At 36.5% G+C, this 12,378-nt stretch overlaps 1 protein-coding gene across 2 annotated transcripts in view; it reads right to left on the reverse strand.

Moving 5' to 3' along the window:
* The window catches only part of FAP (fibroblast activation protein alpha), a 71,136-nt gene that overhangs the window by 17,857 nt on the left and 40,901 nt on the right, over positions 1-12,378 (reverse strand). For both annotated transcript variants that reach the window (XM_005671884.3, XM_021074900.1), the window contains exons 15-18: positions 11,076-11,129; positions 8,695-8,819; positions 5,643-5,690; positions 371-469 (exon numbers count right to left, since the gene is read on the reverse strand). In XM_005671884.3, coding sequence (XP_005671941.2) covers positions 371-469; positions 5,643-5,690; positions 8,695-8,819; positions 11,076-11,129 — 326 coding nt within the window. The remainder of the gene's footprint in view (positions 1-370; positions 470-5,642; positions 5,691-8,694; positions 8,820-11,075; positions 11,130-12,378) is intronic.

The following is a 12,378-nucleotide window of genomic DNA, read 5'->3' on the forward strand; positions in this document are numbered from 1 at the left end:
AAATTGTTAAGAATTAAGACTGTTTTATCTGACTTTTATTACATTTTTTCCCCAATTTACAAATTACTAGAAACATTAAACTATCATTTTTCCAGAAGCACACATTCTAAAATTAAAATTAGAGAAACTCTTTTTTAAAAATATCGGTGTTGAAATGGAGTTACAGAAAAGTGTAAGATCAACCCTATTCACAGATATGAAAGATTTTTCATAAAACTCTACCTACTGTTACAATATGATTTTTTAAATTAAGAGCCTGTAATACTACAGAATTTGGACTATAATATTTACCCTATAATTCTGTTTTAAAAAAGCAAGATAAAGTGTTCAGCTTCACATCTATTTCAGAGAAGTTTTAAAAAGGTCTTACTAATATCATCCACGTCAAGTTTTTTAATTTCTTCTTTAGGCAGCCGGATATTTTTCAAAGCATATTCCAAATCCTTGTTTTCTTCCAGGATTTTAATTTCTTAAAAAAAATAAAATACAGTGTAAATTTTTAATTAGTAGAATTTCCATAAGAAAATTCCTTTCTTAAAATTTCTTTAGCTTTAATATGAATACAAGTAAAACTGCATAAAAATTTGCTTAAGGAGTTTCATATGGATAAGCATATTTTTAACACAGCCTTTAAAGTAGGGATGAGCTTATGAAGGACATCAATCTTTGTCTCCTAAACTGATCCCAAGGGCACCAAAACATATTGTGAGCAGAATCATAGAAGCAACAATGTTTCTTCAGCCACATTTCCCCATCTCAAACTAATCTTCATATTAAAATATGAAGCCAAGACCTGTGTAGGTGACATTTTAAAAATATATATTTACTAAAAAAAAACAAATGGTAGAAGTAAAACTATATTGCTGAAACCTCACATTTAAAATAATTAACTATGTAGTTACAAAGTTTGTTTTAAAATTTTCAATGTGTAAGGTAAAATTTTATTTCTGTGATTTTTTTACATCTATTTCTTTCTTAATCTTTTCCAGCTATATTTGCTTAACATAGGATAGTCTTCCTTTTTTGTAATTGAATTACTGTGCATCCTATTTCCTCACATCCTTTCTCTCAAGGTAGTTATAGATCTTAGTAGAACAACAATATATACAAGCTATGATCTCTTTCTGTGTTTCACCTTAAAAGATCTCCCCCCAGAAATTTCTGTTTATCATTGAGCTTAGTTATGTTTCACACTTTAATTTTGAAACTGAACAAATCCATTGATTTCCTGATGCTGCAGACCGGTGTACATTCAAATGGTTTCCTAGCAATCGAGGACTTTTTTATGAGCTTTATTTTGACTTGAAATGCATACTAAGTTACCATCTAGAGAAAGTGAGTTTATTTTTTGTATAATAAATGGAGTTTGTGGCTTTATTTTTTTAAAGAGGGTCTGGATGACTTCTGAGACACGGAAGGTTCTGCCAAAGACATTCTGTAGATTTCTTGTTTTGGTGCCTTTTTAAACAAGTGGTCCTTGAAGATGCAGAGCTGGGGGAGTTCTTGTAACTATACTAAGTTTGCCAAACCACTTCCCTTGTAACTCTCAGTTTTCATATAGTCATGGCATTTTGCTCCAACGTGTTATATTTAATCTTAGAACAAGTATAGATGTTTTGGTATGAGTTGTATAAGATATATAATACATTTCATTTTAACTTTGGATGATCCATCAGGAAAGAGATACTTGTGGCAACTTACAAGATAAAACTAAAAAAAAAAAGGGAGTGGAGAGAGATAAATTAGGAGTTTGGGATTAACACATATACCCTGCTATATATAAAACAGATAAACAACAAGGACCTATTGCATGGCACAGGGAGCTATATGCAATATTTTCTAATAACCTATAATGAAAAAGAATCTGAAAAATAATATATATAATATTTTATATATAAATAATAAATACAATATTATATATATACTTTATATATTCAGTTATATATATTCATATATATCTGAATCACTTTGTTTTATGACTGAAAATAACACATTTTATTATACTTCAATAAAAAATTTAAATTGAATTAATAAATAAAGTGATTCCTAGATTCTAAGTACAATGGAGCCAGCTCTTCATTTTCCTTGTGTGGGTTTTGAATGTGGAACTGTCAAGGATAAAGGGAGGAAACATAGAGTAGCTGTAATATTTATTTAGACCATGTTTAACAGTTTGCCAACAGGTACTGGAAATCAGAGACAATATGCTGGTGTTGCCTGATTGGTTTAACCTTGATTCCTTCTCTATTTTATTCCTAGCTATTGAATATTTTTGATTAATGGTTTACCAAAATGACAGATTGAATGGAATAGCTTATTAACGCTTCCAGAGTTTGGGGTTTCATTTTTATGGATAGTAAGTGGATGATTTTCCCACACCTTGGAACAAAATGGAATTTCATAGGGTCTTGGGGAGAGACAGGAGTGGAAATTGGGGTTGTCTCTGTGGCTTTGTATTGGAAACATATAACATGGCAAGGAGTGCTACAGTCCCCACTGCATCTTCCACCTTCTTTCACTCATCATTGTGGACTAAGTCAGCACCCAGCACACACAGTTCCTGGTACATGACATGTAGTATGAATTCTTCATATATTTGGAGACTCTTCATTAATATGAAATCAAGTGGTAAGAATGATGGAAGACATATGAGATTTTTATTCAAATCATTAACTACAAAATATTGTTCATTGATTACAGTATGTAAGAGGGAAATATCTGGCAAATGAGATTATTCAATCAGTTGGGTAATTTTAATGAAGACCTGCTATGCATAAGATTCATATGGGCCCTCCATGTCCAGTGCCAGCTCTTCTGAGTTTATATAGAGTATCTGGTTCAAGTATTGTTATTTTCAAATAACTTTACCCCACTTTGCATAAAAAAATGAAGCCATTGCCCTGTGTTCTACAAACTTTCATACAATTAACATCTATAGTTTCCTCACTCTCTCTCATCACAGAACTGGAAATCAGTCTCCTCCTTGTCTCCGGACTCCACTTTTCCCACCTTCTCATGAAACTGCCTCCTTTATGTCATCAACCTCTTTTGGTCTCCAAATTTCTTCCATTAGCATTGAACCATGCTTAAAGTTTTATCAGCTTTCAAAAACAAACTTCAACCTCTATCAACCTCTTCCAGCCATCATCCCCTTTTTCTTCCTCTCATCAGTCAGACCTATCAAAAATACTATCTCTTGTTATTAATTTGCCTCTTATGTATATCTAAATTGATTTCAGCCTGGCTTCTACCTCCATGGCTCCACTGAAACTACACTCACCGAGCTAATCCTCATTTTGCTAAGCTCCTTGATTTAGGGCAGTTCTTGTTTCATTATCTGCAGCACTTGACACAGACAAGCACTCCCTTTTTCTCAAGATCCTCTCCTCCTCTGCCTTCCATTCCCTAAAATTTGTCCTCCTCCTTCCGCCCCCTCTTGGTCTCCTTTACAGATTCATTTTTCTCTTTCCATTTCTCATGTTGGTGTTCTGCACAGTTTTACTCTGGGCTCCTTTTCCACTAGCCTGGCTCACCCTCACTTTCCTCATTCTGCTGCCTCCTCTGCTTCCATGGTCTCAACAACCATGTATTACATAATGAATGTCTTAAGTCGAAACCCATCTCCAACATCCAGATCCAAAACGATTACACTCCAGCACAGCTCCTCTTGGGTATGCCTTCAGTATCTCAAACTCAACATTCAAAACAAAATTAATCATTGCTCCAAAAGCATTCTTCCCACAGTGAACCCCATCTTTCAATAAAAAGCATCAATATCAATCTACTTGACCAAACCAGACATCCAAACAGCATCAATCCCTCCTTTATATTTAGGAGTCTTAAGGTTGATACAGCTATCATTAGGAAACATTCCTTAACCCCCAATCTCCAAATGGGTGCCCTGCTTTTATGCTTTCATGATATCTTTACTTCCCCTATCTTAATACTTTACTCCACTGTGTTTAACTGCCCATTCATATGTTTGCATTCCCCATTGATCTGTAACCTCCTTGAGAACAGTGACCATGTGTAACTATCCATCTGTCCATTTTAAGGATCTAGTATCCAGCACAATATCTGGCTTAATGAAATAGGTACTTAATAAGTATCTGTTAAGTGAATATTTTGGGCATCAAGAAATGGGAAATGGGTGAAAAAACTACAAATAAATAGAAGACATAGTATCTGCTCTAAAAAGCAGCTCCAAAACTTGTGTGGGAATTTATTAAAAATACAATTTCCTAATCCAATACAAGATCCACTGAACTGGAATTTCTGGGAAGGGCTTGAAAATCTATTTATCATAAACATTTCTTGAGAATTTTCATCATCAAGCAAGTTTTCATAATTGTGCTGTAAAAGAACTTGCATTACTCTTTGAGAGTTAGAAAACATATGACGTATATGAGAGTGACTTCAACACTGTGCCTATTTTCTAAGTATTGGGTGAAGTGATAAAGCTTTGTCAACAGTACAGAAATTGTTATCTGGCAGGAATATGAGAAGGATAGTGAGACAGTGGAAATTCATGCTATGAAAAAAGGAAAGCTGACCTTTATTTTGCAGTCATGATAAAATGGGAATATACATTTATGGTAATTTCCATTAAAACAAAAACTTAGGAATTTAAAAGTAGTATTACTTTAAAATTTCTCTCACTGAAGGTTGAAATGAGCCAGACTGAGAAATACACTCTGTTATTCTTAAAAGTATTTCAATATTAGACACAAGGTAAGAAAACCCAAAACTTCAAAATGAAACTAAATTCACAGTTTCATCATTATGACGCCTGTCTTGTCCTGAGCTCCTGAATTGACTCTGTTTTCACTCATTACCTTATTTTCACTTATACTTAGGCCATTGAGCTGGCAGCCAAACTAATTCCAAAGCAGTCTCCTGACTTGTCACAGGGATGATAGGAGGCATGGGTGTTGAAGTCCCTCATTGTTCCTAGTCTGCATGAACTTCAACCTTATAATGTTTAATAGTCAATCAAAAGATAACAAAGAACCATAGGAAGTATATCAGGATGATGACACCTTGATATCTTCATTGAGAGCAAAAATGGTCATCTTTGAGGTGTGAACTATTTTGAACCCATACCACAAATGCAGGCTGGGGAAAATCGGTCCCGATAGCAGTTGAAAATGGAAAGAGCCTCCAAATTCCAGGGTTTTCATAAGTGGCAACAGTGTGATGTAGCTGTTAAAACAAAAAAGCTAGCGTGACAGTCACCCTCTGCTTTGAACTGGAGTTATATCTGGAACTCATCTCCAGTTTGAGATGTTACCAAAAAAATAGGCATTCTTATTTGGGAGGAAGATTGTACTAAAAATCCTTAGTTTCCTTCCAATTCTAAGCTTCTGCATTTTTTTATAAGGCTGATAGGGGAAGATAAGATTAATTTCTCTTATGTAACTCATCTGCATTATGCCAGATTCTTATTGCAAATAATTATTAAATTCCATATGATTAGGTTTGGTTAGAAGAATAGCCGAATCTATGTAACCCTAAACTATATAGTAACAGAATCCATCACGGTTCCCCTTGTTGGTGTGGGGAAACTGCTTTGCTTCCTCTAGTGTAGTGTCCTGAGAGGCAGAATTCCTTAAGACAAGACAACAGCAGGCGAGACAGCGTACCTTGATCAGTGCGGCCATCGTGAAGGGTGGAAATGGGGAGGCCTGGGCCTGTGCACAGGATAAAAACAGAAACACGACTTAGTTTTAAATAACATTTGAACATCACCTTTTAAGTTACATTTAAACAACACATGAGACCAGAGCCAAATCAAAGCATAGACATGAGAGAAGAGTTGCCATTTTTCCAAGAATGATCCTAAATAGTTAGGATCTATTGCACACCTGCTGCTTCCTCCACTGTAGAGGGAGCATCATTGCAGCATCCCTGGTCCCAAGCAAGCAGAGGGGTGATGACCTATTTGGTGAGTCCCGAGAAAACCTGGGTGTGAGAAGTTCCTTCTTCAGCCTTATTCCTGGCAACTTTCTGCCTGCTGAGAACATGCTTTTGATCTGTTCCTCAGTGACCTAAGTATGACAGTGCCAGGCCCCATGAACAAAGCCAGTGGCTGTCTAGCTGTACCCATATTTGTGTGAGTAATTGTAACTCTGGGTGCAATATTAGGAAGCTGCACAGTTTAGCCATATTTTCCAATTAACCTTTACAGGCACTAAAGTTAATATTTTGATTTCCTGCCTGACTCCTCATTCTAACTTGAGAGTGAGGAGAAGGAATATTATTTATTAAGTTCCCTCAAAAACCAGCAGTACTTTATTGTGTGGAAGTTCCATATTTTATTGAATTTAACTTCAGAGATTTTCATTTTGGTCTGCTTTTCTTCAAAGTTATTAAAAGGGACAAACACACGTTACATTTTTGGTTAGAACGTGAGCCCACAGACATGAATCTGAATTTCTAGGCTTTAGTCAATCAGCATCCACCTGTTACGGAATTTTCTTGGGTGTGCAATTCCAGTAGGGAAAACTGGCTTTTCTTTTTTGCCCAAATGATGAGACAAACAAAGGACTGACTGCCCTTGACACAAGTGGCCTGACAGTGTGGTCCCAGTAGCATAAGCATTGATGTCCAGAATCCTCCATTGCATTGCTTTTGTTCCATCAGCATCATTAATATGACTTTACCTAGTTCAATCCTGTTATCTGGGATTTACTCACCGTCTCTCTTGGAGAGTTTGAAGTTACATAATGAAGCTTTACTCTTAGTCCTAAAGGGAAAGATTTCAAGGTTTTTCCTATGATGGTGCAGTGACTCATTTTACTGGAGCTTCAAAAACACCAGACGATGTGATGCTTCCCACACAGTATATTTTTTGCTAAATGGGAAATTACCATACTGCCAAGGAAGAGTGAGCGTGGAAAAGTCAGGCGATTCAAGTTCTAGAAAGGACTCCTTCACCAACTTTTGATGAGAGCTTAGTCTTTGATTCCTTATCTCTTCAGGGGGCATTTAAGCTCAAATAGATCTTAGGAAGACAAAGTGATAGAAAAAGCAGTATAGAGCTTTCAAGAAGAATTAAAGCACTGTATAGATGCAAAATGCATAGAAATATAAATGCAAGATATTTGTACGTGTAAGGTCACGGATGTCTTTATCAGTAATATATCAGCATAAAAATAAGGTTATTATTATGCTTTGTAAAAGGCAGCTGTGCTTTTATTGTCCTTAGCACCTATGTTCATTCAGCAAACATTTAATGCCTATTATTCACTAACCGTTCTTCTCAGCCCTCTGAGTATAAACATGAAAAGAAAGCAGGCTCTGCCTTTAGGACAGAAAATAGACAATCAGGACAGTTAACTCAATGATACTGTGTGCCTGGCATGTAAGTTTTTGATATATGTTGCCTAAATACCTAGCTTGGAATGAACAAATATTGCACATAACAAGAGGGATATTTAATGTCTACCTTGAAATGCCATAACTACAATTAGTACATATGGTCATGAACAACAATCTTGACTTTTCAGAGATGCCACTGACCAAGGCTTTTGTAGAAGTGTTGTAATAAACTGACATCTTATGCCATCTTGAAGGGATCGTTTGGATTAAAATGCTTACTCATTTCCACATAGTCAAATTAGCTGGGGCTGAGGTTCTGGACCCACATGATTGGAAGAAGGTAAGCTTCCTTCTTGGGAAGTAAAGGAAACCTCTGGGTCTTCTACAACTGAGCGGGGATCTCAATTTGAAGATTCTATTTATTCTCTGAGCTGCCCACCTGAATATGGGGAGTTGATACCAGAAATAGTAAAGTGGCATGTGTTTTGTAATGGCCCCATTCCATTTTCCGTCCTCCCAATTCCCAGAGAAACTCAGAGATTAATGGGGAAGGGAGGTGTCAGGACAGGAAAAGGAGGGTAGATATGTTACAAATCAGTTTTCCAAATCCTCATTATGACCACCAAGATCCCAATGAGCTCACTGATCTACTGATTGCCTAACCTATGTGTGTGTTCGATACAGATGAAATGTTATGAATAAAATAACATGATTAGGATAGAAATTATTCACTAAAGGTATACATGGCATAAACAACCAGGAAATGCCTAGTATATTTTATTACCTGCTTTTTAAATACTTGAATGAATTACTTATGTTTTCCAAATTTAAAAAGGATGTACTAATTGACAAAAAGCTCATTATTTTATCCCCACTGAGACCGTAGTTCAAAGAATTGCTGACCTCCAAGGCAAAGAACTCAGGTTTCTTTCCCTGGCTGTAGGAGACTGACATTTCTCCAGGCAAATAGGGCTGAAGCCCAGCAACCACTTTATCAGAGGATGCTTCTTTTTATGATATTGTTCTAGCTGGTAGATAGTGCTTGCCTACAACGTCATGGTGCTGTGGCACGTGGTGGATAAGAGGTTGGGATTTACAGCCAAGGGATTCTTGTTCCCATCTGGCTCTGATGCTTACCAGCAATGAGGACCTTTTGCAAGTGACTCTGTTTCCTCAACTGCAAAAAATGGAGATAATAATGCCTTCCTATCCTCCTTACATTTTTTCCCGTAAGCATTAGATAAGATAACGTAGATAAGTTCCTTACGTATAACAGGTGCTCAATAACCTGTAGCTAAGGATTGATCAGATAGTGGTGACAAGGACAAGGACTGTGGCAGAGAGGGGTAGCACATGTGCTAGTCTGTGACCTACCATAGCAGACGAGTGCATAGTACTTGGCGTAGTCGCTGAAACTTGCTGTGTAATATTGGCACCTTTTTTCCCTTAGATGGCAAGTAACGCACTTCTTGCTTGGAGGATGGCTTCCAATGCTAATTCTAGAGGAAAATGAAAATAAAGCTAAGCTGAAATTTTGAGATTGTATTTATCAAAGTGTACTACTCCATGTAAAATGACTAATTTACATATTGACATCAAACTCAGTCTATTTTTCTGTTGCCAATATCATTTAAAGTAAAGGGGGAATCACCGTATTTTGATCAGCCTGATTTTCAATCCATCTTTGCCTGAATAGGCACAAACATTGAGGGAGAAGCCCTCTGTGGTTTTCCTGTGGTGGGAGAAATATCTAACCCCTGGAATGGGAGTGAAGCAGTCAGTCCTCATAACTATCAGTCTCTTACACTTTGCAAAGTAGTGGAGAGTGCACAGTTCTTCCTTGTCTCATCTCTCTCTGTGTACTCCCATGGCGAAACACACAGTGAATCTGACAGTATCACTGAAAAAAGGGGTCCCTGTCCTTATCATACATGTGGAAGAGGAAGTTAGTAATAAGCCAATTGGAAATAAGAAGCCACAGTTCGAGGTATCTCCTGTGCCTTTCATTTTATTTGGCAAGAAATTTGGGCTCAGGGAAGCTTCTCCTGGGAATGTTCCCTCCACATATTCCTACACAAGCCAACCTGTACCTACCAAGTCAGGCCCACTCTCTGGGTGATTGGTTTTAACATACAGCCTCCCAGACCTTACTCCAAACCCTCTGAGTTTCACTGGGATCGGGGGCGGGGGGTGGGGGGAACTAGGTGCCATGATGCTGGGATGGAGCCAGGGTTGGAGTCCTGCTGTGGCTAGTAAGGTTACCTGTGGCCACTGCAGTGTTTCTTCTGCTGCTGCCCCAACCTTGCCTTGGGCATGGTAGAGGGTGGCCAGAGCCTTTGCTGTCACCAGAGAGAGATTCTTCCCAACAGATAAGAAGCTATGATCCAGGAGGGAACAGAGGATTGCAGCAGAGGGAACAATTTCTATTTTCTCAGGTATAGTTAGGAGTATTCATGTTCATAGTCTGATGTTATCTTGGAAACATTAGGTAGGCAGTTAGTAAGGGGTCAATCCACTCCTATGTTCACTGCAACACTATTCACAAATAGCGATGACATGGAAAAAACATAAATGTCCATCAACAGATGAATAGATTAAGAAGATGTGGTACATATACACAATGGAATACTACTCAGCCGTAAAAAAGAACAAAATAATGCCATTTGCAGCAACATAGATGGAACTAGAGATTTTCATACTAAATGAAGTAAGCCAGAAAGTGAAAGACAAATACCATATGATATCACTTACATGTGGAATCTTAAATATGGCACAGATGAACCAATCTACAGAACAGACTCACAGACATGGAGAACAGACTTATGGTTGCCAAGAGGGAGGAAGAGGGATTAACTGGGGATTTGGGGGTAGTATATGCAAACTATTACATTTAGAATGGGTAAGCAATGAGGTCCTGCTGTTTAGCACAGGGAACTATATCCAATCACTTGTGATAAAACATGATAGGAGATAATACAAGAAAAAGAATGTATAGAATGTATATGTATGTGTATATTTATATACATATAAAATCAGGTCACTCTGCTGTACAGCAGAAATTGACAGAACATTGTAAATCGACTATAATAAAAACATTTTTTAAAAAACAGTAAGGTTACCATGCCCAGGTACAAGTCCTGGCTCCAGCGATATCACTGACCTTGTAGAGTTGTTGTGGGATTAAATGAAATTACACATATAAAGCAAATAAAAATGTGCATTACATACAGCATACCACCAGTCCTTGGTAGCTGTTGTTTTTACTTCCACATCCAGAAGGGGCTATTGACATCACCATTCTAATTACCAAAGGGGCCGTTGGACTACTTAAACTCTAATTTAGGTACAGAGATGAATTTCTTCCTATTATAATAGGCCATGCCAAAGAGTCATATTAAAAGAAATCACACATTATTCAGTAGGAACACAGTAGGTACTCAATAAATGAGTGTTAAATGAACGTCCTCAAAATTTAAATGAATAACCTCTAAATTTAAAGTGTTTAGTACCATGTTTACATCAGCATTATAGTTTCTTGATTTTTCTTCCTGAAAACAAACATTTTGAGTTAGCTAATGCATTGGGGGTATATATTTTTACACTGATGTGCTATACAACATTCTCTGAATATTTTATTTTAATTTAAACATTTTATTTCATTTCAATCTTTTAAAAATATTCTATACAACCCCAGGACTCTGACAGATTTTTATTTAAATTTCAATATATAGAAATATTAGAATGACATGAATTACCTATAGATATTTCTTCTTCCAGGGTAGCCTTCAAATTCATTGCTAGAATAAAACCTGAAAATATATTCAGAAGTTATTAAATAAGTATTGATGACTAAATGGTGATAGAATTGTTAATACTAATACCAACATAGTAAACAATATAGTCCAACATTCATGTAATGACACTATTATTTGGCATCTATGTACACAAATCAATGCAATTCATAACCCTGAATTTTGCATACCTGTTCTGACTTTATAAATTATAGCTTATATCCAAATACATTATATTGATATAAAATACAAATTTATATAAAATATATAAATTATAGGAGAAAATAAAATTATGCTGAGTACGTTTTTATTTATCTATTTATTTTAATTTTTTAATTTTTATTTTTTCTCTTTTGTCCTTTTAGGGCTGCACTTATGGTATTTGGAGGTTCCCAGGCTAGGAGTCTAATCAGAGCTGTTGCTGCTGGCCTACACCAGAGCCACAACAAACGCCAGATCCCAACTGCATCTGTGACCTACACCACACCTCACAGCAATGCCGGATCCTTAATCCACTGAGCAAGGCCAGGGATCAAACCTGTAACCTCGTGGTTCCTAGTTGGATTTGTTTCTGCTGAGCCACGACAGGAACTCCTGAGTATGTTTTATTATAGGCATAGTATATCAATTCATTAGTTAGGAAAATAAACTAGGATATTTGATTAATACTACCCATTTCCTTTCTATAATTAACAGTTTACTGTTTTTTATTTATGTTATACTCTTTAATTTTATCTATATTTAGACAAACAGGCTGCGAATTTATTTTACAGAAGCCCTGACAGTAGAAAATTTTGCTATAAATCAGGAAACTCATCCTCCTGGGGATTCCACACAAAGGGGTGTGTTAATTTACACAGAAGCAAAACAAGTCACAAGAGAGTAAACTTGTTACTGAAGTATCTGGGTCCCAGTTCTAATCTGTCTTAATATAGCCATGAAGTGGGAAATCCAACTTAGTGGCATGATGTTCATTCCTCTGTGAGTTTATTTGAATAACACAAAGTAACTGTCTTTAATTTCTCTTTATCTTTAGGAAGAGCATAGTAGAGTGTGAAAAGTTTGGAATAACCTAGGTTTGGTCATTAATTTTTAATTCTCGGACTGTTCAGCAACCCAGGTACTTCTATGTTCTCACATGAAATAAAAACCTTGTTATTCCCAGGAAAAGGAAAAGGCAACAGAACACATCCACTACTAGTGTTCACTTTATCTTCTAAACCAGCATCATTCTAAATGTCTTTTACTAACTTAACAGGACTCCAAT

This window comes from Sus scrofa, chromosome 15, assembly GCF_000003025.6.
Source record: "Sus scrofa isolate TJ Tabasco breed Duroc chromosome 15, Sscrofa11.1, whole genome shotgun sequence".
In the NCBI taxonomy this organism is placed as follows: Eukaryota; Metazoa; Chordata; class Mammalia; order Artiodactyla; family Suidae; genus Sus; species Sus scrofa.